Genomic DNA, 27,953 nt, shown 5'->3' with positions numbered 1-27,953 from the left:
ACATTTACCGGTAATGAAGATCAGGAATATTTTAACAACGCAACTGTTGGCATGAAATTCTGGCTGCCTAAAAAATAATTAAAAATAATAATGAGGGGCTTCTTATTTTTATACAGTTAGGTAATGTTTTCAATCCATCTGTACAGTGGTACCTCGGGTTACATACACTTCAGGTTACATACGCTTCAGGTTACAGACTCCGCTAACCCAGAAATAGTGCTTCAGGTTAAGAAGTTTGCTTCAGGATGAGAACAGAAATCGTGCTCCGGCGGTGCGGCGGCAGCAGGAGGCCCCATTAGCTAAGGTGGTGCTTCAGCTTAAGAACAGTTTCAGGTTAAGTACGGGCCTCCGGAACCAATTAAGTACTTAACCTGAGGTACCACTGTACTGGAATGCAGTAATGTATGCAGTGGCAGCAAAGGCACTGGCTGCTCTAACATCTCACAGGCAGGCACTGCACGTCATTCAAGCTGTTAGAAAAGTAAATCATCCCTTTAAGAAAACTTTGGGTGGGATTCAACTAATTTTTTAATAAGAGCCAGTGAAATTAATGGACGTGATTAAGTTAGGTCCGCCGACGCCAACAGGGCTACTCTGAGTAAAATACCACTTTTTATGTTTTCCTCACAGAACCATTCCAGCTGGTTGCGGCTGGAATATAAAAATTCCTCACAGCAAACAGTTACGTTGTAGTACTTGAAACAATTATCAGTTTAATTAAAAAAAAACCTGCCTCCCGGCAAATCAAACCATGAAACAGAACATTCCTCTCGGAAACCACTCTAGGCCAATCTGTTGCGACAGTAGGAATAGAAACAAGGCAGGCTTCCTGGCCTAGGGAAAAGAAGCGTAAGGTAATGGGACCAGCAAAACAGGTGTCAGAAGAATAAGCAGCCAGCAGGCCAAAAGAAGCCGATGGAGGCAGGTGGTTTTGAGAAGCCATCGGACAAGAGTGGGCCACAGTCTTCCTCGCTGCTGCCATTGCGGCCTATTGGCTTAGCCTCTCGCCTAGGCCTCAGTTCACAGAGAGTGTGCAAGATGAGCAGAGAGTCTTGCTCCTTTTCCTTGTCATAGCTTTCTTGCTTAGAGGAGGTATACGGACAGGCAGAGGCTGCAAAGGAGCATCAGAAGCTGCCCTGGGGAGGCCAGACATTGGAGGTGGGCTCCCGGCTGAGGTGCAAGCTTAGGAGGTGCCCAAAGATGACGACAAAGAAACACAGGGAGGTAGCTTATATTGAGTCAGACCCCCCCCCCCCCGTCCACACTGACAGCAGGATCTCCATGGCTTCAGACTGAGCAAGGAAAATTTTCTTTGTCCCTGAGCAAAGAAAATTAGGCTATGAGGAGAGGCCCTGAGAGTGATGAACAGAGGGAAAGGAGGAAGCCAGAAGGAGAGCTGACCTAAGGAAAAGTGGAAGAAAGGCCATGTATACACATGCTGTAAATTTAAAGCACATTGTACAATGGTCAGAAAGATGAGCTACATATTGCCAGAGACTGAAGAACTGACAAATGCCACACAATTCGAAACAACTAGCCAAATATTTGGCTGCGGTCTTCCAATACCTAGTTTGTTGTGTTGTGCAAATCCAGCAGACAAATGGAGATTAAATGACAATCACAGATGGTTTATCAAAGCTAAGCAAACTGCCATGACTTCCTAAGGGAATAGGGATAGTGTTCTCTCTAGGGATAAAAAAGAGCTTCCATACTGAAGAGACAGTGAAGCACATGAAGCTACAGGTTACAATTTACTGGACATCACAAAGTTTAAAACTAAGCAACTCTGTGCTCAGTAAGCCCCTGAGAGTGAGTGGTTTCCTGCAAATTAATTCCCTGCTATTTTGGGCTTCCTAGATGGACTTCAAGCAACTGGCACATTAAGGCAATACATTTTTCCAGTTTTGTTTAGTAAGTAAGAGGCTACCTATTTGAAACTTTTAAAGATATGCCTTGTAAATTGGTCTACAGCAAGTAACAATTCATCTTGGGTAAGCAGCTTGCCAAATCCCATTATTCAAGCTGTTGAATCACATGTAGCATATATAGGCAGGGGGGCAGATTTAAAACCCATGCAGGCTGATAAATTTCTTATAGTTATTTTGTAAGTCTGATTTTAAATTCATGTGAAGACATCATACCAGAGTTGTTGTTTTCAGACATTATGTGTACATTTTAATCTAATTACTGCATGCCATCTAATTACTACTAGCATAGAATTCTAGTAGCTTTATAGGAACATTTACAGCAGCAAAATAATTAGGTACTTTCCTTATGTATCCGTTGTGTATAGACATTGTATGTTATCCCAGTCCGATTTTTGGAATGGCTTAAAATCCAAGCTGATTTATACCCAGCTTTCTAGGTGTTCTAACTAATCCATATTAATTATATCAGCAATGCCAATCAGGTTATTGTATATGATGACTAGGCACTGGGTATTTCTGAGAAAATACACTTGCTTGTATTTGTTTGTTATGTTTGGCACTAGTAAGGCTTTCAGAGCATTCCAATTTCTGCATTTTTGCCCATCGTAAATAAGTTGTTCTTTATACAACTTCAGTAAACTTTAGAAAGCACCACAATTCCTCAGACTGGTCAATGCCAGTTGACTGAAGATAAGCAGATCATAAGTCTTTTCATTGCGAGGGAGTTGCTACATAGGAAGGAACATTATTTCCCTCCTCCAACTGTAAAGACTGCTCCATTCAACTGGAATTCCAACAAATCTGGCATATTTTTCTACAGAAATCATAGGTCTCACTCACTTGCCCCCCACCCCCCACCCAGGTATTGCTGGTCTCCAGCTTCCATTAGCTCTAGCCAGCATGGAACAATGGTCATGGATAATAGGAGTGGTAGTCCAGCAACATCTGGAAGCCACAGCTCACCACTCCTGCCTATTCATATGGCCCACACTGTTTCATGGGGCTTAGTCCCAAATAAGTGCATAGAATTACAGCCTTATCTACTTAAAGATTTTTCAGCAATAAATCTAAATTAGAATCAAAATTCAAATGAAGATGGATCCTTCTACAGCTGTTGGTTGATTTATATTTGGTGTGATTCCCATTTATGTAATGTGGCCACATATCACTAACAGAAGCCACAAGGCAGCAAATCATGATCACATCACAATTAATTAATGTGCTAATAAAACATTAAACAAATGTTCAATGCGCCCACATCACTACCATCTTCAAATCATACAGTGAGTGGCTTACCCATTCTACTCAGCTTGTCACCTGAATCCAAGCTGAAACATAAAATTGATACAAAAATAAATAAATCTTACCATTCCTCAAAAAGGATCTTCTTGACTGGCTGCCATTCAGTGAAGGTAGTGTCCTTTTTTCTGGACTGACAAAAGTGTCCCATTTTACTTTTTCTGCTCCACCCAGCTCCTTCACTTTTTGTAAACAACCTTCCAGGTATTCGACTGGATCATCGGGTTTGTAGCACATTAATCCATTCAGCAAACTCTGAAACATAATGCCCGAAAGTGATTTATAAGCCACTGAAGTTGAAAACATGATTGTAGTCTAACAATAAACTTTGTTACATGCCAATCCCATTTTTTCCTGTTATTTCAGGTTTCCATTTTATGGCAAACTCAAGAAATTGCACAGGTGTAAACCTAAAATTACAAGTGTGACTTATGAAAACATAACACTGCTGCACATGAAAACTTGATTAGCTGCTTTTTGCTTTTAGGAAAAGCATGAAATATGAACATTTTTCATTAAACAACGCTTCCAATGAACACATACCATTGTATAGTTGCATGGTCACCTGTACTCATAGGCCTTCTTAATCAACAAAGCTAAGCAAGTTAAATGCCACTGATTTAAATAGAACTGCCTTGGAAACAATCCAAACATACCAGTTGAATCAATTTGTAGATTAGGGTATTACAGGACCACTGCTGAGGTACAAAATTGCCAAATGAGTTGGTTTCCCCCATTTATTTATTTATTTATTTATTTCAACCAACTCAGTACAGCTGAACTCTTAAATCTATGCCCCAAAGCTTATGTGCAATATTTTGTTAGGTTCATAAAATTGCTGAAGCACAAAACAATAAAAATTCAGAAATCCCATTCCCTTTCCCCACCCAGATAGTAATACACATTGGTAATTTATACATGTGGTATTATATACTGAAGCACTTGGTGATAGAATAGCAAATCATTTTCAAGACTTCTATATTATTATGGAATAAGTTTCCCTGATTATTTTCCTACTTAGTCACACTTAGAAAAGAAGCACTGAAATCAATCGGACTTTATTTTAAGAATATTTTTTTATTAACCGACCAATCACATCAAATCAAACCAAATTACATAAATTCCAAATTACACAGCCAAATTTTAAATTTTTGTTGGGGGTACCCATATTTCAAGTTCCGAAGGGGATTCAATCAACTTCTTGCTTCTTGCTGCTGTTTTAATGTCCACAAATCTAACCTTATGATGTTCACAGTACTATCCAGTCCTTTCTTATTGTTTTTCAAAATCTCTTGTTATTTTCATATCTTTTTCCTTTCTCTTTGTGACCCCTGATAGTCTCCACAAGCTGGTTAGAACAGTTTGTAATCCTGCGTGGATTATTTTTTTTGAATCCAGTAGCCATATCCAGACGTTTTCCATATAACATCACTTCCATACATCAAAACAATCTTAGCGTCATTAATCTTCACCAATCTGCCTCCTTTCTCAAAACCTCTGAGGAGATTCACCAGGAATGCAGTCTGAAAACAAGTCCGTTCCTCCTCCCGGCTATAAATCCTTTGGCAAGATGGTGATTCCGAATTAATTGCTGCACCATTCCAAAAGCTCTTATTGCTTCTCGATCTCCATAAAGCATACTTTTGGTTAAAGTTTATCTCCACACAGACGTTAATCATCCTGCTTGGGTCAGTTCAACCAACGATTCTAATGAGGAGGGGTTCTTGTAAATCGCATAGAAGGAAAGTAAAAAAGGTTCCCCCCCCCCATTGAGTCCCGTTGTCAACATACCAAGCCTTTGGTGTATCTTCATCGTAAAATATTCCTGCTTCTCCAACCCGTCGTCTTCTTTCACAGAGGTCACTTATATTAGCAGACTTCACTCCCCTTCTTCACTTGAAATATGTGCATTTGCTTCTTTCGTAATTAATTATTCCAAATTGCTGCAGCTAGTGCGCGATCAGAGACAGCGTCCAGGAGAGCCGAGGTCCACACAGGGGCATTCTGCCTAGTGCCCTCACCCCCTTCTTTCGAATTAGGGGGTGATTTATGGGCACAGCAGGCAAGGGCAGTGTTCCCCATTTCCTTGGGGCAACAAGGGAGGCTGCCTACTCCCATAACAGCCTCTTAATTACCCCGTGTGGGTCGGAGAGATGGTATTGTCAGCCATCTTCCAATGCGCCCCTAGTGGGCCCCCTTAAATCAATGGGACTTTAGTCATGATAAATGTAATACCCATTAAGTTCAATAGGTTGAATTATGACTATATTTAGATTCAACAGACATATTGGTAACTGATCACAATGACAACAAAAGCTGCTTAAAGGCATCATTATGGCCCTGCTCGATGCCTGGAAGAGTATTTTAAATAAATGGAAATTGTAGGATGTTTTCTATTTGTTTCACTTCATTTTTCACCTACCAATGACACAGTAAATTATACCCATTTTATAGAGCATCTGCTCCACATAACAGTAAATGCATTGTTTATTTTTTATTTTTTAAAACCCCACTGTTACTGAATGAATTCATGAATGTTGGTGAATAATATCCTAGCAGGATGATTCATTAGATCTCTTCTACTCATATAATTCTGTGAAATTCATGATTTGGGTATCAATACACATCACTTTCCTATGAATAAATACACAATTGTTCCCTAAAACGCATGTAGTATTGTAGGCTACAGGCTATACCACTTTAAAAGGCAGCTGGCAATTTGTATTTGAAAGATCTGGCATATTAGATTCTTCCTCTAATATGGGGAATGCTGCATCATTTATTTTTGATGTTTTTAATGTTGTTTTCATGGATGCTTTTTTGCCGATTTTATTTTTGCTGATTGATATATTTTATGAAAATGTGGATTATAAATACGTTAATGAATAGGTTCATTATCTTCCCAATCGGGTAAATATTCCACATGCAGGGGCTTTCTGATTTGAGAGATAGTTCAATTACATGATTCCTCATTTGCATTCCAAAGCAATATGGTCCTGGTGGATAGTGCCAAAATCTTTTCTTGAATGTTTGAATGGTCTAAGTATGTTTAAAATCACAACTACAGGGTGTTCTTGAAATATAAACATCCCCGATGTGTACAGTAAACAGTGAGAAGTGATCAGTAAGCCCAGATTTATTTTGCTCAAGTCACCATGATGTAAAATAATTAAACTGTTGCGTATTACTGACATCTTTTCACATAAGGCCAATTTGTCCAATTGAACAGATGTGTAAACTCCTTGTAAATCACACTATTTGTCATAGTAAACAAAGACTCCATGGTAAGTGCGTGTGCTCTGTAATTCCACACAGAGAAAAATGTGCAACTTCAGAAATATGTGACCTGAAGAACTTAATGCATTTTTATGATGTGGCAACATCTGTTAAACAACCACTTTACATAACTGCTGTACTGTTACAGTTTTGTGAAGTAGAGATAAACTGCTGTAGCCTCAAAACTGAAGCTGGCAGGTTTACTCATAGCACTGTAGCAGCCTTGGTCCGAAAAGCATGGTCAAAATTAAAGTGTTCAGGAACTCAGACCAGACCAAATTTCATAAAATCATATACCAACTTTACTAAAACAAAACCCTATGAGAAAACCTCTCTTGTAGAAATAATTACACTGATAAAGGTAAATAATTACACAGATAAAAATAGCTCAGAAGGTAAGAAGACAACAAACACTAACTTATCCAACTAATTAACAAACGCTTACACTTAAATCTCACTAGGCTGAGCAACGGAACAAGATGTTGTCAAAAGCCCAAATAGATGCAGACCTCGGTTTGGCTGGCTGCCAAGAGCTCCCACCAATCCAGGTTTATGGGAACTTGTTGTTGTTGTTGTTTAGTCGTTTAGTCGTGTCCGACTCTTCGTGACCCCATGGACCAGAGAACGCCAGGCACCTCTGTCCTCCACTGCCTCCCGCAGTGGGAGGGAACTTAGACCACCCAATTACCTTGTGACACTGGCCTTGAAGCCTTATCGGAAGACAGCTGTATGTAAGCTCATTATTTCTGAGGTTCTAACCCATTCCCATAAACCAGTCTTAAAGGGGCGGTATCACAATAAGCCTCTTCAGAATAGTTCAAAAGAACAGTTTACACTTTAAAGTTCAAAATGTCTTCTCATATGTACAAAGAATATATCTGTCCCATAAACACTGCATAAAATATAACTATGGTGTATCTTATGTATAACAAATAAAGGTCAGTCCAAGGCATGTGGTAGGCCATGCTCTAAATCTGGTTGTCTGTAATGGGCAGAAAGTGCGCAATCTGGGATAGTAATGGCCACTCCCATGGTATGGGGGTGGGCAGTGGTTGTGGGCCAGCAGTGCTGGGGCCCAAGCACCCCAGGAGCAACATCTGGCTGGGAGCCAGCAGTTGGGAAATCTCTGGCCGGCTGCATGGTGTGACAGGAGATCCCACCAGCCAGCAATTTGAATTCTGGCAAAGTGGGTCTCAATGTGGGTGGGACTGCAACATCAGTCCTTTTTAATGGTTGGGTTGGATCTACTCCAGCTGAGATTTCGGCTTTCAGCAGCTTTCCCCCACCACAGAGGTGAGGGCCTGTTAGGATGGTCTGCCATCAGAACATTCTGGTCCAAAGGAGGTGCAGAATATACAGTGGCCTGCTGTGACTTGTTTGCAAAGCATTTTGAGGATAAAATCGTTTGCATCTGCCGGGACCTCAACTCTGGTTTTAAGCAGATGAATCTAAAAGGGATCCAAAGCATTCCTTAGCCCTGTTGTGTTGGATGAGTTTCAGTTAGTACAGCTAGACCAGGTGCTTGGTTTGGACAATGAGCTGTGCACCTTGCTTCTCATGACTGATACAAATGGGGGATGTTGTTGTTTGGCTGTTGTTGTTCGGATGTTGTTCCGCGGGGGTCTCCCATTGACCACATCAGTCACGGAGTGGGGTCATATGGAGATCTGGGATGTACTGTCAGCAATATACTGATGACATGCAGCTCTATTTCTCCTTTACATTTGCAGGTGTGGTGGTGGGTGTGCTCTCCAACTACAGGAGCAGGTGCAAAGCCTGGGACTACTTCTGCATCCACTACTGTCATTCTGGGCACAAGAAGCCTAGATGGTGCAAATTGTCTTCCATCAGTTTTAGCTAGTGATTCAGCTGCAAGCCTATCTAGACAGGCTTAGCCTAACCTCTGTTGTCTACATGCTGGTAACTGAAGGGTGGCAACATGAGAACAGGCCTTTTCAGTGGTGGCTCTCTATTTGGGGAATGCATTCCCCAGGGAAGCACACCTGGTACTATCACTGTCTGTTTTAGACACCAGGCTGAAACATTTATGTTTATCCAGGCATTTGGTTGTTAATTTGGAGCGCATTGGCCTATCTGTAATGCTTAATCTTGTAGTGGGGGGGGGGTAGGATTTGTCCCTGCTTAGAGATTTTTAAAATATTAAGTGGCTTATAAAAGCCTTTAAATAATAATAATAATAAAAACATGGATACATTACCTTTTTAAGATATTCTCTCATTTATGACTTTTAAAATGTGGTTTTAATGCCTTTGATATTATTTGTAGCTTAATTTGCAGGTTCCTTTGAGACACATTTTGTGTGAAAGCCATCTAATAATAATAATAATCTGTATAGTTGCCCCCCCTTTCTCTCCTATTCCCTTCTAGCTCCCCAGGGAGCCTACTTTTCCTTTTGCTGTCCTGCCTTCCGTCTGCCCAGAAGACAAACAGGTAATCAGTACAATTATTTCCAGGTTGATGGTACTTGCTAGGGCTCTAGGGCACCCAATAATATGTTAGCTGCTGTGTTTTGCATCACTTGTAACTTTGGGACCATTTTCAAGGGCCACCCTGCATAAAACACGTTACAATAGTCTAACCTACAAGTTACCTGTGTATAGATAACTGCAGCACACTTGTTGACATTGAGTATAAGCACTTCTAGCCACTGAGGTCACCTGGGCTTCAGGTAACAATGATGACCCCACAAGTACCCCCATGCTATACATCTGTTCCTCCAAGGGGAATGCCTGTCTAGAACAGCCTGTCCTACCAATTCCTGGTCTTGTGGCCGCCCCCCCACCCCAAACAAAATTCATGTTTGGATTCAGTTTTAGTTCATTGACCCACATCCAGACCATGAGTGTCTGCAGACGTCAATTCACCACTTAGACTGTCTTTCTCAATTCAGATGGTATAGCGAGATGAGAGTTGCTTCAAATCTCCTGGTGACAGCTGCCAGCAGAGAGATATTAGATATCCTGGGTAACAAATTCAAAATGTGGGGGCATGGTGCTAATCAAAGGGAATTTTAAAAACTGAATTTTAAAAAAAGTTTTAACTTGCGTCATTGATTAACATCCTCCTCCACTATGGAACCAGCTTGCATTAAAGTATATAACAAGTTGGTATGTTGCAGAAAATAAAAGATAGACACAGGGATGGAGGGGAAAGAACACACACACATCCCAGCCAAAATTGTTTGATTGCTACAATGCAATTTGTCAAATTATTATGTCAGATCTGTATAACAATTCATGCTAACTATTATGAACAAACCTGTGCGCATTCTTTTACACTGTTCAGTGTAAAAGTCAACATCCTGTCAATGTCCCTGTTTGTACAGTGGTACCTCGGGTTACATACGCTTCAGGTTACACACTCTGCTAACCCAGAAATAGTGCTTCAGGTTAAGAACTTTGCTTCAGGATAAGAACAGAAATCGGGCTCTGGCGGCGCGGCGGCAGCAGGAGGCCCCATTAGCTAAAGTGGTGCTTCAGGTTAAGAACAGTTTCAGGTTAAGAACGGACCTCCGGAACGAATTAAGTACTTAACCCGAGGTACCACTGTATTTATTTTAAAAAGTTTCCAGCCCTTACAGCAGTGTGTGGCGGGGAATAATCTCCCCATCCCTCCCCTCTTCCTCCCAGCACAACAGGATGCCAAAGGAAGAACATACTATTCTTACCAAAGGTCTATGCTAATAGCTCCCTCCTCCTTCCATCCTTCTATTTATTTCTGCTTTCCCATTTCCCATCCCTACTTCCCTTCTCTCCCACCTCAGGCTCCCTCCACTCCTACCCACATGAGATCAGATCTTGGGTTCCCCACCTGTGTCTTACAGCTTTGAAAACATTAGAGAAAGGGGGGGGGGAGTGTAGTGAAACATCAGAAGCATAGGTGAATAGTAAGGCAATTGAGCAAGATACCGTATTTTTTGCTCTATAAGACTCACTTTTTCCCTCTTAAAAAGTAAGGGGAAATGTGTGTGCGTCTTATGGAGCGAATGCAGGCTGCACAGCTATCCCAGAAGCCAGAACAGTAAGAGGGATTGCTGCTCTGAGATTCAGAATATTTTTTTCTTGCTTTCCTCCTCCAAAAACTAGGTGCGCCTTGTGGTCTGGTGCGCCTTATAGAGCGAAAAATACGGTAACTATTGGGCAGGTCTGTAGAGCCTTACTTAGCTTCTCACTCTTCTCTATGACCAGAAGGCAGAACAAATAATGAGTAGATATTTGCAAAATAAGCAAATATATCAAAATGTCCTTCATTTGCATGAATTAATGTACATAGCATTAATCACCTTTTTAATTGCAGCAGAAACTACGGTATGTTGTCCTGGCACAAATGTAGTCCTTCTGTACCAAACATCAAAAGCTCCCATGTAATCCCACTGCCTCATGTTTATAACGCTTAAATGGGAGTAAGAGTGACCTATCATACTGATTTTTTTTGTGACAACAAGCAAGAAGATAGATTGTAAGGCATTTAGATATTAGATATGTTGTATAATGATTAATAACATAACAATAGCATAGCAATATCATAGGCACCTTGAAACAATTAGGGTGTTAGCTTGACTATTAAACACACTTTCCATTGAATTCAATGGAGCTACTTTCTGAGAAGACATGTATAGGACTGCACTCCCCAAAACTATTCTATCAAGAATTTTACTATTTATAATCTATAACTGAATACACAAAAATAGTGTTTGTGTATAAAAAAAATCTTACAGTTTTCTAAACTTCTCTGCGCGTAGCATTTGTGATTTACTGTTATGTTCAGATACTACAAGTGGCTTAATTATAATTAACCCATTTAAACATTTAAATAACTCACAAATGCAGCATTCATCTTGGTATTTTCAGTAATTTGCTGAAAAGAAAGAAATATTTCTTAGAGAATTCCCTAAAGTAAGAATTCCATGAGACAAATGAAAAGACCAGCAGAGGGAAGGGAGAATTTATGTTATGGTTAAAAATTCTCATTAAAGAGATTTGACGCAATGACAATGAAAATACTCTTTGGAATGGAGACTGGGACCCTAAGTGTGCCAAAATGTTCAGATGAACGTGCTTGAGACCAAATCCCTTTAGGTCTCAAGCAGCACAAGCAACTGACTTGGTCTTTTCACTTTAGCTACCCAATCATGTTCCCTTTTAAATATCACAGTTTAGATCGCAGGAAGCAACATTCATGGCTGCATGAAGCATGCAACCTAGGAGAAAATAAACTGCAGCAGCATCTCCACTGACTGCTCCATCCATTCACCCTGGAGTCAAGATATGTAGAGCTTTCAGAGAATGCCATGGGAGATGACACATTCCTGCCTCCTGCTTTTCTGATCACCAATTCCACACATATTCACATCTCACAAGGTCGGATCAATGCTGCCTTACAAGCAGCTAGAGGAGCCAAGGCAACCAGAGGCAAGAAAGCTTCCAGATCCATTAAAAGTAGAGTGGGAGGACAATGTTAACTCCTCTCTGCTCCGCAGAATCAGGCTAGGTGAGCAAGGCAAAGGGAAGCAGGCAGGGGGCTGAGAAGATGCACAATCTGCTCTGTAAGCGAAGGCATCTCTTTGGATACCCAAAACAAGCAGACAGGGGTAGGAGGATGGCTTTTCCCCTGCCGTACTAACTACCCCAATTCCCCCCTCTGCCTGTAGGGTCTCGTATGTCTCCCAAATCACGGGTGCCCAGCCGGTACTATGGAAGGGGCAAAAGACCGCAACCATCGTTTTAGATCTTAGAAAACTGTGCAGGAAGAAGGCGAAAGAGGTCAGAGGCGAAGTCTGGAGTAAGTGACATTCCTCCCTTCGAAACAAGCCTTGCCCCTTCAATATACCGGGCAGCTGCCCTTGCTCCGTGCGCTCCCACCTTGCCCTAGATCCCACAGCCTCGCCCCCTCCCATCCTGTGAGTCTCCCCAAGACTTCGGGGGAACTTGCTCCGCCCAGGGTCCAGAGGCGAGAGGCTGCCGGGGTCCACCGGCTGGCGAGGAGTGTTTTTACCTCGAAAAGCTGCGGGATCTCCCTCTTGGTCAGATACTCCTTGGCGTCGCAGGTGCTCATGCCTCCTGGCGGAGAAAGGGCGATGGCGCGGCAGGGGCTCCTGGCTGGCTGGCTGGCTGGCTGGCTGCTGGGCGCTTCTGCCCGGCTTTACCGCGGGGCAGGGAAGGGGGGCGGGTGTTTTCGCCTTGTCCGCCCCGCACTCGAGAGCCTTCGTTGTCCTTGCAAAGCGCTCGCTCCCGCAGGGAAAGGGGATGGTATAGGAGGAAGAGGAAGGAGAAGAGACGGAGCCTGAGCCAGCACCTCCCCTCTCCTCGCAGCCCAGCCCGCGCGCCGCCAGGCAAGCTGGGTGGTGCTGGGTGGCGGGAGTGGGTGGCTGCTGCTGCTGCTGCTGCTGCTGCTGGAAAGGCGTCGGGGAGCGGGAGGGGGGTGACTCCGGATCGCACGATGTCGCCCTGCTGTGTGCAAGCCCACCTCCGAGGCGCCGCGCCACCGCACACGTGGTGTCCCCTGAACAAATTGCCAGTACTATCAATAATAACAATCTCCAGGGGAAGCTCGTCGTCCGAGATAACCGAATGGGGTGCGCCCTGCGAGGCTCAGGAAGTCTTTCCTAAAGCGGATCCCCCACCCCCCACCAAGTTTAAGGGCGAAACAGTTGAAGAAATTCAGGGTTTCCTATCTCGCAAACACACACAGAGAGACGCCAGATCTGAGTTGCTTTGCTCCAAAGGCGATTCTGTGTGTGTGTGTGTGTGTGTGTGAAAGCGCACGGACAAGGTGGAGAGAGGAAGGAGCCGGCGAAGAACCGAGGGCGATGGGTTCGTGTTCTCAAAGGGCGGCCAGAAATGATCGCCCACGTGGAACTGGCTGAGGTTCTGGTACTATGTTTGGTTCAGCACGTACGTTTGGCCTTTATATAAATGCGTCGCAAGTGTGTTTCAAAAGCAGCCACGGAGGCAGGGCAGGGATAGTTGGATCGGGGCCGCGCAAGGAAGGGTGGTTTAACATGTTGCCCCCACGTCGATTACTGGCCCCCTTAAACGCCCAAAGGGCTATTTGGCCAAGTTAAGGGAAAATTTAGGAATACGCCCGTTTCTGTTGGGCAAGAAGACAATACAACCTACCGCGTGCCAAAATCATCTCCAGATTTGACAGCTGCCTCCGATTAGACAGCCCTGATGGCTCCCAAGGAGCAGTTATGGTGTTAAGCTGAGGTGTGCTCTGAATGCCTACTACTTTCTCTTTTCTATGCCGTACTTGGTCCTCATACCAACTCTCATACCAAGCCAACATACTGTACAGTCATATGCAAACATCTTCCTTGCTCCTCCTGCCTCTCTCAGACTGTCAGTTTCCTTCAGCTGGGAATAAGGCCCTTGATACCCTGACTAGTGATAATCAGATGACAGAAACTTTGCATGCAGCGAAAAGACCAGGGAGTATGTACCACAGAGCCCCAGTTAAGACCATAAACTGAATAAATGACTGAGGCCAAAGTGCTTGTCCTGATAACTGGAAAATATCATATACAAAAAGTTGCAGTAGAACTTCATATATATATAATTGTGCATGTGTATGTATGTATGTATGTGTGTGTGTGTGTGTATACACTGTATATACACACACACATATATACCCCATGATCAACCATCATGGGTATTAATGTAGCTTTCTCAGAACAAAATCTGACAGAAATTGTTGTCATACAGAAACAAGTTCAATTCCTGCTTTTCAGATGCTACATCTTGACCTTTAGAATTTATATAGCAGTAGTTCTGTTTTTGTCAATAAAATTCACTGGCGTTCCTTTCCCCCCCTTTCTGATCAACATGCACACTGCTCGGATGGAGGGTGCATCTGCATTCTAAGGAGTTGGCACTATAGCAAGTTAATCTTCTGATCACATAGTGTGATCTTTTATTGTTTGCAGGGGACATTCAGAGTGAAGGGCTTGTCTGACAATGCTGAAGCTCTCTGTAGACCAAATCCAAAAATATCAGGAACAACAGCTGGGAAATATATGGCAACTTGAAGCATGTGTCTAGCTAGATCAACATAACAATTGACATTCTGGATTGGATAATTCTAGCAATGCAATGCCCTTTTTACAGCGACAACTAACAGGAGACACCCTCAGGAAAGTAAAAATACCCCCTTAAAAGGAAAATTGACCTTTCTTTAAAATCTTGGTCTCATAACCACAAATGCATAGACAGCTTGGCTATTATCCTGAAGCATTAGAAAATACATTTGTGAAAAGAATGAAATCATCGTTATGACCATCTGTGCTTTTAACGTAAACAGGGTACTTGCCAATTCCTGACTAGCTTTGCTCTCTAGATCAATCCCTCTATCTCAGTCCATATTCGTTTGGCCTTTTTCATCCTCTCTTGCCTACCAGTCAGGCTCTCTGGCTTATCCATGTTTGTAATGTGACCAAACCAGTGTTCATCCAAGCTTCTTTCTATTACTGCCTCCCTTTTGAGCCAAATCCAGATGACTTCACAGTAATGAAAATGAACAGGGCCATTTGATGATTTCTAGAATCTTTCTTTGCCAACTCATTTCCATGACACTTAAGGGTTGCCAGGTCCTTCCCTGGAAATGGGCTTCAGTTTTATACTCCAGGGGTAGAGAATCTCTCAGGCCCTCTGGAGCTCTCTTAAGACACTCTCCAGGCCACACCAGCACACAGGCTAGCTATCCCCTGTCCGCACCTCTGCTCTGTGCTCTTCTCAAGAGTTTTTGCCTGGCTGGAATGAGTTCTTGAACTGTGGTAATGCCTCTTACTTATCCAGATGAAGATTGGAGAGGAGCCTCAAGTATGTATTATAGCTGAAATGTAAGTTACTGTGCAAGGGTTAGAGTAATAACCATTGCAGGACTCATTTTTGCCTCTGGCGCCATGCACCACTTGCATGTGGCCACTTGCATGTGGCCACCAAAGGTTGTCCATGATAGAATGTGGCTCTTGTGCACCCCTGCTAAAAATACTTGGGAGTAAACTCCACTGAACTTACCGTTCATTTGAATTTGTATGTCGCTTACCCTCAAAACTGTGGCCGAAGTGGCTCACAACATATCGAAGGAGCAATAGCGTGCATCAGTTTACGCTTGCTTACATTTGAATTGCACACTTGCCATTTTACTGCCCGTTTGCCCACTTTGCAGAGATTCTTGCAATCACTTTTTATAATATCCTTCATGAACCATTTGGTGTTATCGGCAAACCTGGCTACCTCACTGCTCACCCCTAACTCTAGATCGTTAATGAACAAGTTTAAAAGGACATATCTCAATGTCTCAACTTTCTGCATCCATCCATAGGGAGAACTACCTAGTTACTCTCTTCTGGTTCCATAGCTAGTTATTGATCCATAAGAGGACCTCTTCTGTTATTCCATGAAAGCTAAGCTTACTCTGGAGTCTATGGTGAGGTAATTTACCAAAAGGTTTTTAGAAAATTCAAGTACACAATGCCAACTGCGTCACCTCTATCTATATGGTTGGTGACATTCTCAAAAGAACTCTAAAAGGTTAGCAAGTACCTTGCAGAAGCCATACTGGTTCTTCTATGTGCTTGCTAATTCTATATACTGTATAATAATGCTTTCCACCAGATTTCCTGAAACAGACTTTATGCTAACCAGCCTGTAATTTCCTGGATATCTTCTAGATGTCTTTTTCTATTTTAAAACAAATTGGTGTTCCATTGCCAATTTCCTCCAGCCCTCAGGTATAGAAGCTGATCTTGGAGACAAGTTATATATATTTGTTAGGAGATAAGCAATTTCACATTTTAGTTCTTTAAGAACTCTTAGGTGAATACCGTCTAGACCTGGCAAAGAGTCAGTTTTTAATTTGTTAATAAAGCTTCTTGTCACCAATATTTCCCTAGTCCCTCTGACTCCCTTCTTGAGAAAGTTCAGGCACAGCCCTACATCTTCCACTGTAAAATCTGGATGAAAAAAAAAATCCATCCGTCTTCTCTGCAATCTCATTTGAATTTGAGTAGAATTTGAAATACCTCTGCTTATCTGCTGGGTGTAACTTGGGGTGCTTTCAAATGAAGGCTTAATATTGTAAACGGGTCATTGGCAACAGTTGTTTGTTTGTTTGTTTAAACTTAACAAATTTCCCCCAGAAAGGTTAAATCCAGAACTCATGCAGGCTTGGCCTTTTTATGCAAGTAATGTATTGTGGATACTGGAAAAAGGTTATGTGCATGAGAAACATCTGTTCTATCTGGTAGCACCCCTGAGAAGCAGAATAGCCTATCACCCTCCCCTCCAGCCCTGCACATCAGTCCCTACCCAATGCTGAAGAGCTAGACTGCACTCTGTATCTGATATCATCTTCCGATACTGACTGTCTCTAACTGGTGTTCTGTTTCTTGTTATCTCGATGGGGATATTTGTACCCAGCCGACCTTCCTGCAATCTTTTTTGACAAATGTCAATGTCTCACATCACTTACTAGCTGGTGTTCTTCCTTGCTTTCTTCATTATTGGAGCCTTTGATTTTTCCTAATGTTAAAATATACTCTTCCACCCTTTAGGCTGCAAACTTACACACAGTTATAACTGAGTGTAAGCCCCAGTGAGTACAATGAGACTTTTGAGTATGTAGATTTGTGTAGGGGTGTGCTGTTTGATACTTTCTTTTGCTAATTTGTTTTCTGTGGGGATTGGAGGGGAGAGAGTGTTGTTTCAGGCTCAAGAGATTCAGTAATATCACATGGATGTCTCAAGGGTCCCTCTCTGTCGCTTTTGTTTGCAAATAAAAATGATCAGTACATATAATAAGAGTAAGATGCCAGAGAAGCATGCAAATATCAACTTAGTATGCAGCAGCTGTTGTGATGAAGGTAAATTCCATGCTAGGGATCATTAGGAAAGGGACTCAGAATAAAATTGACAATATTCAACTGCAAATCTATAGTAGGGACACATTTGGAATGCTGCATACTTTTTTATTGTTTTGAGTTTGGGGAAAAGGAGTAGACCATAGGTAGGCAAACTAAGGCCCGGGGGCCGGATCTGGCCCAATCGCCTTCTCAATCTGGCCCACGGACGGTCCGGGAATCAGCGTGTTTTTACATGAGTAGAATGTGCCCTTTTATTTAAAATGCATCTTTGGGTTATTTGTGGGGCATGGGAATTTGTCCATCCCCCCCAAATATAGTCTGCCCCCCCCAAGATCTGAGGGACAGTGGACCGGCCCCTTGCTGAAAAAGTTTGCTGGCCTCTGGAGTAGACTGTATGCAGAGAGCCACACTAGTTTCCTGATGTGGGAATCTTGTGGGTGATGGGCCATTAAGGGAACAAAGAAATGAGTGAGGCCCCTCCCTCAACTGGCAGGTAGTTAAAAAGACAAAGCCAGAGTTGAGGGCAGAGAGTTTTCCAGTGATGTGAGTGAAATGATATACTCAGAGTCGCAAAGTGATTTCATGCTCTTTATTCAGCTCATGGTGAGGAGGAATGAATGAAAGTCCCCTCAAAGTATCTGCTTTATATACATTATTTACACAATGGGCTGCACATGATTGGCTAATTCCGGAATTCTACTGATTGGCTAATTCCGGAATTCTACTGTAAGCCAATCAGGTTGTGGATTCACTTATATCTGGAGCATGATTGGGTGGTTCCTGCAAACCAATCATACTGCTGCATCGTTCTAGGACCAATCAGACTGCTGCATTCTGAATCCTATTGTTCTAGGACCAATCAGACTGCTGCAATTTGGATCCTATTGTTCTAGGACCAATCAGATTGCTGCAGTTTGGATCCTATTCAACTCAGTACATAACGGTGAGTTAGAGGAAAAAGCAGCAAGCTGGAGAGAGAGTCAGAGTGATGTTAGATTTCTGTTTGAATCCAAGGCTGTGGCTATGAGGGAAGCAAGGCCCTTAGGGTGCTAATGCTGTCAGCCCCTCCATTTTAGGCTCAGGTCCTGTTGTGGGAAACAGGATGGACTAAGTGGATGTTTAGTCTGATCCAAAATAGATTTTTTTTTGTTCTTATGCATTAAAACCACGCATACCACTGGCTATCTGTTTTTCTCCCCCCCCCCAAATGTTTTCTTACATTGTTGCCAAATTTCTTGGCTCTTTAGCTTCTTCAAGCCGTATGAGTCTTTCCTGAGTCTCTTTCTGACTTCAGTCATCCCCAGCCAGGCCAGTACCAGAGGCCAGATTCATAAAAACCCAGCAGGTTTGTAGTGGCCGCAGCTTTGCAGCCATCATCATTAGTGCTGCCAAATACGGCAGACTATTCTGCATCACCTCACATGCCACAGTTTTGGGAGCACAGCAGTAGGCCTTAAATATACTTTAGTTCTCCAGGGTGTGATCCAAAAACTTCAGCTAAATCATTATCTTGCTATAATATGGCGTCTCAAGAGCTCATTAATCTGTTCAGTTCCAGTGATCTCTACATGGCCAGGCGTGGCTTATCGGCTGTATTAAACCATCTCATAGCAAGGAAGAAGATGGATTTGACGGTAGCAAAACTGCATTCAGTACTACACTTTTAGGAGAGAAAAGGAAAAAAACAGGGATACACACCAGGGTTTGCAACTGAATATCAGATAAGCTCATTTCTCATGTACATTTCACAGGAAGTTTTATATTTTACATAATGTAAGGTTTTATATAAGGTAAGTAAATGCATTTTCCTCCCAAGAATATAGTGGGTATGTGTATATATAAATATTCTGGCAGCCAGCAATAGCGAAGGAAGTAGCAAGTGCAGTTTACCTATATGAAAAGACTCCCAACTGTATGTGTGTCCTCCTTAGGGCTTCCTGAATACTGAGATAATCACTCACCCAACATAGCTCCTTTGGGAATTGTATCCCTCAGCTCTAATGTCAACACTTAGACTCTTGGACAGTATCCTCAAGGCCAAGTAAGAGAGCTAGAATGTTGGTCACCTGTAGAGACAGCATTGTTGGTCAGGGAAATATTATTTTAAAAGCACAAACTTTTAAACCTCTGGCAACACCCTCTGGCCAATCTGTATGGAGATATCACAGAGCCACAAAAATCCCTATTAAATATTTCCTCGTGTAGTTCATATGAATGCTACAGATCTGTGTCCATGAGAAATAGCACTACAGAGAGATGCATGTGGACCAAAAAGTGGAGGGACACAGAAACAAACAAAATGTATTTACGTAAACATAGCCCTCCAAATTACTGTGCATCAAAACCTTTGTTTAAAAATTTAAAAAACAATACAGAGACACTTAAATAGCAGAATATCACAACACTTCCAAACAACCTGCCAAAACGCACCTGCAACTGGATGGCTGTGACAAAATATATTCAGGGTCTAGGATGCATAAATAGAATCATAGAATCTTAGCGTTGGAAGGGACCATGAGGATCATCTAAACACAGGGGGGAATGCTATGAATAAGTCAGAAATCAGATAGTTATAACAAAAGAAAAAATCCTAATGGAAAATCGTGTTTTAAAATTTCCTGTTATCTGGCGCCACCTGGTGTTGCATGTTTATAACGCATTCAAATCACTATTTACTGTACTAATATAGCTGAGTCCTTAGTCCAACCCCTACAATGTAGAACTATGCAGCTGTCCTATACAGGGATCAAGCCTGCAACCTTGGCATTATCAGCACCACATTCTTAACCAACTGAGCTATCCAGGCTCCCCCATTAAGAAGGAAAATAACTAAATGTAAATGTCTCTGAGGAATATCAACAGGAAATTGTCTGTGCACAAGTAGACTATGTGTTTAATTAGACACATATCTCACCATCATTTTGCAGCCTAAACAATGCAAAACAACAAAGAGAGAGAGGCAGTGTGGTTTAGTATTGGACATCGACTGGTGAACTCTGGGTTCAAGGCACAGTGGGTCAGTCACTTTCCCCCCAGAATAACCTACTCCACAGAGTTGCTGTGAAGCTAAAGAGGAGGTAGCTCAATTCTGCACTCCTAAGGAAGGACGAGTAATGAAATGGGCACAGGATGTTGGTCATGACATTATGTTTGACGACTGGGAACAGTTATGGACCACCGGTGCTAAATTTACGGCATGTAATGCCCTGAAAGAGAATATAATGAAAATGATCTATAGGTGGTACATGACCCCAGTCAAACTTGCAAAGATCTACCATCTGCCCAATAACAAATGTTGGAAATGTAATGAGGCTGAAGGTACTTTTTATCATCTTTGGTGGACTTGCCCAAAGATTAAAGCCTACTGGGAAATGATCTATAATGAAATTAAGAAAGTCCTTAAGTGGACATTTGTAAAGAAACCGGAGGCTTTTCTCTTGGGCATGGTCGGCCAATTGGTATCAAAGAAGGATAAGACATTTTTTATGTATGCAACCACAGCAGCAAGAATCCTGTTGGCAAAGTATTGGAAGATGCAAGAATTACCTACTCTGGAAGAATGGCAATCGAAGGTGATGGAATATATGGGACTGGCAGAGATGACCGGCAGAATCCGTGACCAGAGGAAAGAGACAGTGGAAGAGGACTGGGGGAAATTTAAAACATATTTAAAAAACTACTGTAAAATTGTGGACTGATAAGATGTTAAGGGGTAGGAAACAAAGAATTACAGCTGTAAATCTTAAACTTTAAGAAAACTCAAAAGGGACCTGACTAAAGACTGATCGATGAGTTGCTCGAAAAAATGGTAAAACAAGGATGTGGCGAAGGGAAGGCATGGGGAAGTCAATTTTTGTTGTTTGTTTTTAATGTTTATGTTTGTTTGTTTTGTTTGTTCTTACTATGTGTAAAAACCAATAAAAATATTTTTTTTTAAAAAAAGGAAGGACGAGTAATGATAATAAAAGACTTGAATTAGAGATGCATATGCACCCAGAATTCTGCGTCAGACCAGAGAGTGAAAGCTCTGCAACATTGCCTCTGCAAGAGCTAGGCCAGATTGTTGTAAAGTTCCATCAGGATCTTATGTAATCACTTAGAGTGAGCAAGTCTGTAAGTTTAGATTCTGTGAAAAAAAAATATAATTATGTGAAACCTTCTCAGAAGAACTTGCTGAATCATATGCTTCTATTCCAAAAAAAGTGCCTTCAAATGCATAACTTGGATACAAGTGCACTTTGTGCCCAGTTCATTTGCAAGTAACAAATTAATCAGACAGATGACGATGACTAAGATGAAATCTGTCTACCTTAAAAAGAAAATACACCATTTATAAGACTGTTTCTCAACACACTTCTCACAGGTGTTCTAGATTTTCCATATGGCCAAATGGTATTCATTTATTTTCAAACTCTTTGGGCAAGGTTTTAGTATATTGTTATGAAACAATCCTTGTGGAGATTTTATAAGATGAGTGAACGAGATCAAGACTTAGGTTCAAGTTCTGTAGTGTGGACCTATATGCTCGGATTGTCTCAAGACCAGCTCTAGAAGCACATTCCTCATACTTAATGCGCATAAAAGATAATAATCCTATCTGATTCAGCTCCAGTGGGGTGTGGTTCTTCTCTACCCATTGCAGATACCCAGTTTCCTCTTGGGGAAGGCTATGTGGGGAACAAATCTATATAGAGAACATCAAACAGATCTTACCCAAAAAGAAAATTGTCTTCTGAAGAGTGGTGGCAGAAATGGGTCATACTGACAACATGCTGTGAGTGATGTTTTACTAGCTTCAGAAGCAGAGCAAGACTTTAAAAGGGCTTCAGGGAAAAGGACAAGAAAAATAAGCAGATGGTTGAATTTAGTCAGATGGGTTCCAGAAATGTAAATAGGACCCCTTTTCTTGTCCTATGTCAAGGCTGGCGGTGACCAATACTGACCTCAGAAGAAAAAGAGTACCTTGGAGGAATAAACTATGCAAGATACCACCAATGTTCCTTTCATCATTTAATGGTAGAGCACATACTCAACCTTGCCTGCAGAAGGTCCAAAGTTTAGTCCTTGGACTCAGCTAGATTGGGTTGGTTTTTTTTAAGTGTGTTATATGGCGCTATGGAGTCCCGTCTTTCCCTGCCAGACTTCCCTGTATGAGTTTACAATACTTTTAACTGAATCACTTATTTGACGTGTCTAGATCCAGCCCTTGATCCTGTTAGAAGGATCAGGCAGCTTGTGATGAGAAAGAACCCCTCAGTATGACAGAGAACAGACAATTTTCGGTTAAAAACATAACCTGGCTGAAGGCAATTCTCCATGTAGATAAAAGTAGGCACAGCACTCTCTTCTCCAGCAGGCTGCCTGAGACAATGTGGTGCCTGCTGTGAGGGACAATACGGTGTCCTCATTAGGATGAATGGGGCACTGATCCACCAACCTAAGGTGGCTGTCAGCTTCCTCATCCTTAGGCTCAGTTACATTTCTAGAACTCAGCAGGGAGCAGGTGGGAAGGGGGGGAGGAAACTAAATTTGCTTGACTCTGCCTAACATTGGCTCTGGTGCCACTTACTGTCGGCTTCTTGCTTTATGCCCTTCCAGTCCCAATGGGGACTGGCCACCACTGCATGTACAAAAGATGGCTGAACTGGTGGTTGGATATTTATTGAACAGTATGTTTTCAAAGCTGCTTTTCTTGGCAAGCCCATCCAGATGGTACTACCTTAATACTGAGATTGCTTGATGGGACCACTTCTAGTGGTTCCCTATGCCCCTGAGGTCCGATCGGCCTTTACAGGTTCAACTAACAAATTCTGCTAGCAGAATTCTGCTAGTGCAACTAGGCTTTCCCTCTCCCGCTACAAATTGGCTTAGGGGGGACTTGGGAGAACCCCCAAAGCAGTGCGCAGAGAAAGGAGAGGGGAGACTGTTTCATCTAGCAAGCTGAAATCCTTGTGCTGGCAGAATGAGAGTGCTATGTCGAATTCTTCCTGCAGTCAGAGAGGCAGGGCACAGTCTTGTCACTAAGTCTCAGAAGTGAGCTCACCACACCTCGGCTTTAAAAGCTGGAAGGGAAGGGTGTGACAACTGTTGAGACATCATCATTGGTTTCCTTCAGCTCTGAATCTCTTGTCTTACTTTGGAATGATAACTTCTGGACCCTGTGGCTTCTGCTGAGCCTATACCAGTACATGCCTGAATAAAGATCTACAGTGGTACCTCGAGTTAAGTACTCAATTCGTTCTGGAGGTCTGTTCTTAACCTGAAACTGTTCTTAACCTGAAGCACCACTTTAGCTAATGGGGCCTCCTGCTGCCGCTGCGCCACCGCTACACAATTTCTGTTCTCATCCTGAAGCAAATTCTTAACCCGAGGTACTATTTCTGGGTTAGCGGAGTCTGTAACCTGAAGCATATGTAACCTGAAGGGTATGTAACCCGAGGTACCACTGTATTATGTAACAAGTAAAAGCCTCTGCTACTGTCTTTTGTGATATGGGAGCAGGGCAGACATTTGCCAGAAACTGAGAAATAGAGAGTCAAAAGAGCAGAAAGCACAGGAATAGAAATGCGCCTCAAGTTTTTAGTAGAATAGAAAGCTTCTTCCATTTTGTTGTTATTATTCTTTAAGTGTATTTGATTTTGTTTGAAATGTTATTAAGAGTCAATTGATTCTGCTCGTCACACCTTGGAAAAACAGAAACCTGTTGAGTTTGATCCTGTCTTGAGAAATCTTATATTTGCAGAGACCTGCCTCTGTGGAAGCATGCATTCAAAATCCATTGGAATTTATATAATCTAATTCAGCCTCTCTTAGCTATTGCCCTCTGGTGTTTTAGACCACAACATGTTAGCCATGTAGCCATGTTAGTCTTTTAGAGCAAAAACATTAGAGTCTTGAGGCAACTTAAAGACTAGCTAATTTATTGTAGAATATATTATGACAAGTTTATTACAGTCTACTTCATCAGATTCATGAACTTGGATGGGGTGATTGTGAAAAGAGACACCAGAGGGAAACACAATGCAGGAAAGAACAGACAGTGATAATTACATACTTAACAGTGGTCATTCCCAAAGCAGTCTTTGAGGACACAGCTGTCCTGTCATTGCTAAACCAATTAACACATATAATGTGCTAAAAAATAATGACCCATTGTCACAGTTCAATCCACAAGTGGAGGCACAGGAACACTTTATGTGTTAAAATCCAGTGATTTCATATTGCAGTTTCCATTTGAAGCTCCTTTGCTCCAGCAGAATAGAGTCTGATGCTGTGGTTGACAGGAGAACTATGTTACAGGAAGATAAGGAAGATTCCCAAATGGTAGCCTTCAGTCCAGTTTCTCCTACATAATGTGTTGTGCAACCAGCTCTGTGACGTTGTACAGTACGTGTTTCTCTTCCCTAGCAGCCAGTCACACGATACATCGGCAGAGGAACACTCAAGTAATGATGCCGCAACATGAAGTTGTGGGGGGAAAGTAGGGGGGATGCTCAGGAGAGCCTCTCACACACCCTCTGTTGCTGCTGCATAATAGCCCTCCAATGCTGCCTGTTGGGTGTTACTATGTGCTAGTTGCTGCCACCAGCCTCCTCCTCACTCCTGCAGCCCAGGTGAGAAGGGACTTTGAGGATGTGAGGAAGAGGAGGAGAACTGAGCCATTCTCAGCCCAACCTACTCTCAACTCACTGGCAAAAGCAGGGCAGAATACCCAGGACCTTCTTCACAAGCTGCAGTATGCACTGCAAGGGAAGGGAAGGAAAGGGAAGGAATACTAGCTTTCTACCTGCAGTATTAGTCTAGCTGTCCTGACTCCTGCCCAAAACACGACAACAGAAGCTCATCCTTGTGAGGTAGACAGAGATATTTCTTCAGGCAAGGCACAGAATAACTTAGCAGCAGCAGTAGGAGTCCAGGAGCTGGGCAAGCAGTTAAGAACTGGGTGGAATCAATAAAGATGCCCCAGTGAGTTTTCATGCCCCACTTGCCAAGCTTTTAAAGACAAGGTGATAAGATTCTCATCAGACTCTTACCTTGTAGGAATGTTGGATTCATAGGCTCACACTCTATCTGGTGGGTGAGTCCATTCCCATCTCTGGAGGTGGCACTTGGTCCTCTGTGACTAGGCTGCACCCTCCCTTCCTAACTCTGCCACCTCCCATTAAGCAACCTCCAGTGGTTGGTCGTTGCCTTCCTCAGCCCCCAAAGAGGCTCTCTACTCCACAGGAGGGGCAGAAAGAAGCCATCCTCAGTTCCTACAATTCACCTCTGCTCCTGCTTCCTCTTCATCCTCCTCAACCACCTGAGTCTGCCAAGCTGTTCTTACCCCAGAGGTAAGTCCTGATAATGCACACAGTCCCAAAGACAACACTAGAGAGTAGTCAGACAGTCCAGTCAGGTACCAGTCCAGGTCCAAGGCAACAAGCAAGGTCCAAAGTCAATTAGTGAGGTCAGGTTACTGCCTCTGCAGAAGAACCTGTGTTGGAACACCTGGGGTCAGTCCTGAAGTCACAGTCCACCAGCGTTCTTGAAGCAACCAAGCTGTGGTCCATTAACAGAGAAAGATGAGCAGACAAAGAGTTTCTGCTTTGCTTCCCTTTAATCTTACCCAATCTTTTTTTATTTTTTTAATAATGGTTTTATTTATTTTCATAGTACAGAAGCTAAATTTTAAGAACACAATTATTACAACAGTAAACAACAAATAACTTGTCCCGATAAATCTACAGACCAGAGTTTTCTCCAGCTGAGCACCTGTGCTTCTCAACTTGATGAAGCATGTGATCCTCACCTGCCCTGAACCTAATCCACAATCTCCTCCCAGACCTAACAAGTCCTATGACCTTCACCTGGTCCACTAGTGGCTGAGCTGTGTTCCCTTGCCTGCCTCAGTCTCCTGGAGTGCAGTTCTTGATGTTCCTGAGCCCACCGTGTCTGCGGAGATGGGGGTATTGCTGGTTCTGGTAATGTGTCTTCTCCTCCTGGCTCCCCTGAACTGTCCACGCTGCCCCCTCGTTGTCTTCTGCTGTCCCATGAGTACCTCATGAGTACCTGCTGTCCCATGAGTCCCCAACCTGCCCTTCCCCATCTTCAGCTTGTCCCAGTGTGTATACCTTACCAGGATCCTCCTCTCTGTCCTTGGTGTCCTGTCAGCTCATAACGCAAGCCATGTTTGAGCCCAGTGGAGCAACAGGGCTTATGACACTAGCCTTATTTGCACAATGCTCACTTATGGCACTCATGGTTTGAAGCAGGACTGTACATCTCACCACCCCCTGCCAACTTTGTGTCCCTGCCCTAGCCCGGTCCCTGAACTCCACACATCAAGAAATTGGAACAGAAATAGTACATATCCTTACATAATTATTGTGAAATTTCCCACCAAATTAATTGAAAATAGCATTGTGGGATTTTTTCTTCTTCTAAAATTCAATGGAATTCAAACAAAAATTGATTCTGCGAAACTGTGTTAGGTAACTGCAAATAGTATGTGTTTTTGTTTCTTTTAGAAGTTGAACAGACATCACAAATGATAAAAGTGAGGGAAAGAATATTTATACTTGTTACAGTGGTTTAGCTGTCATTCAGCCTTCTTATGGTCTGAGACTATAAAACCAGATCACTAGAGAATATGTGGGCTTTGAAAATAGGATTTGATGGGCATGTTTTTCATCTTTCTCTGATTTGATTGTGACAGTGAAGATTCAAGAATAGGCTTGTGGTATGTCATTTGTATGTTGCTATGATCGTCCATATTCACACAAAAGAGATAAAAACAGCATATGCATATACAGTAATGTTTGATAATTAAACCAAACCAAGAACTTAATTTCAGTCTTCCTATTCATTTTGTTCCATTTTAAATATATTTCCAAAAAGGATTTCAAACATGTATTCTTATTATGAAAAAATATATATTAAGACATCTAACCCAGATCTCAACCACAGCTCCAGTTAACAAATTTGTTTTGTAACATTAACCCTACTGAATAAATTAATTTTATTCAATAGGCTATGAAATAAATAAAAATACAGTACATACATCATGTACAATTATCACCCATCTGTCACCAAAAGCTTCAAAAGCTGGTGTCGAATGACTCCTGTAATCATGCAAATCAAATTATATAAAAAGAAAGCCATGTTGTAAAGTCTGCCAGCTCTGTCCAATTAGCCTCTACTTTGGCCAAAACCTAGGCAAAAAATGTCACATGCCTTGTGATGGCAGGATCCTAAATTGCACAAAAATGCAGTCAGTTGGCATCCACCTGTCTTAAAAGACAGTCCCTAATTCATTGAGGGTTTGAGACCCATTGGCTGCCCTTAGCTGGTTTAGCTAGTTCATGGGTAGGCAAACTAAGGCCTGGGGGCCGGATCCGGCCCAATCACCTTCTAAATCTGGCCCGCAGATGGTTCAGGAATCAGCGTGTTTTTACAGGAGTAGAATGTGTCCTTTTATTTAAAATGCATCTCTGGGTTATTTGTGGGGCATAGGAATTCATTCATTCCCCCCCTTCAAAATATAGTCCTGCCCCCCACAAGGTCTGAGGGACAGTGGACCGCCCCCC

General features: G+C 42.4%; 1 protein-coding gene and 1 long non-coding RNA gene across 2 annotated transcripts in view; one reads left to right on the top strand and one right to left on the bottom strand.

Annotated features, from left to right (window-relative positions):
- Positions 1 to 12,897, bottom strand: part of AK5 (adenylate kinase 5) — an 84,432-nt gene extending 71,535 nt beyond the window's left edge. The window contains exons 1-2 of the mRNA XM_081914664.1: positions 12,519 to 12,897; positions 3,296 to 3,482 (exon numbers count right to left, since the gene is read on the bottom strand). Of these exons, the coding sequence (XP_081770790.1) occupies positions 3,296 to 3,482; positions 12,519 to 12,578 (247 nt within the window). The 5' untranslated portion in view covers positions 12,579 to 12,897. The remainder of the gene's footprint in view (positions 1 to 3,295; positions 3,483 to 12,518) is intronic.
- Positions 1,567 to 26,431, top strand: LOC309371737. Its single transcript, XR_014169267.1, has 4 exons — positions 1,567 to 1,991; positions 8,900 to 8,954; positions 12,175 to 12,305; positions 26,115 to 26,431. It is a non-coding gene; the product is annotated as an uncharacterized lncRNA (long non-coding RNA).
- The last annotated feature ends 1,522 nt before the right edge of the window (positions 26,432 to 27,953 follow it).

Source organism: Podarcis melisellensis, assembly GCF_964234715.1.
Source record: "Podarcis melisellensis genome assembly, chromosome: 6".
NCBI lineage: Eukaryota > Metazoa > Chordata > Lepidosauria > Squamata > Lacertidae > Podarcis > Podarcis melisellensis.
This window is presented reverse-complemented; position numbering and strand designations above follow the sequence as displayed.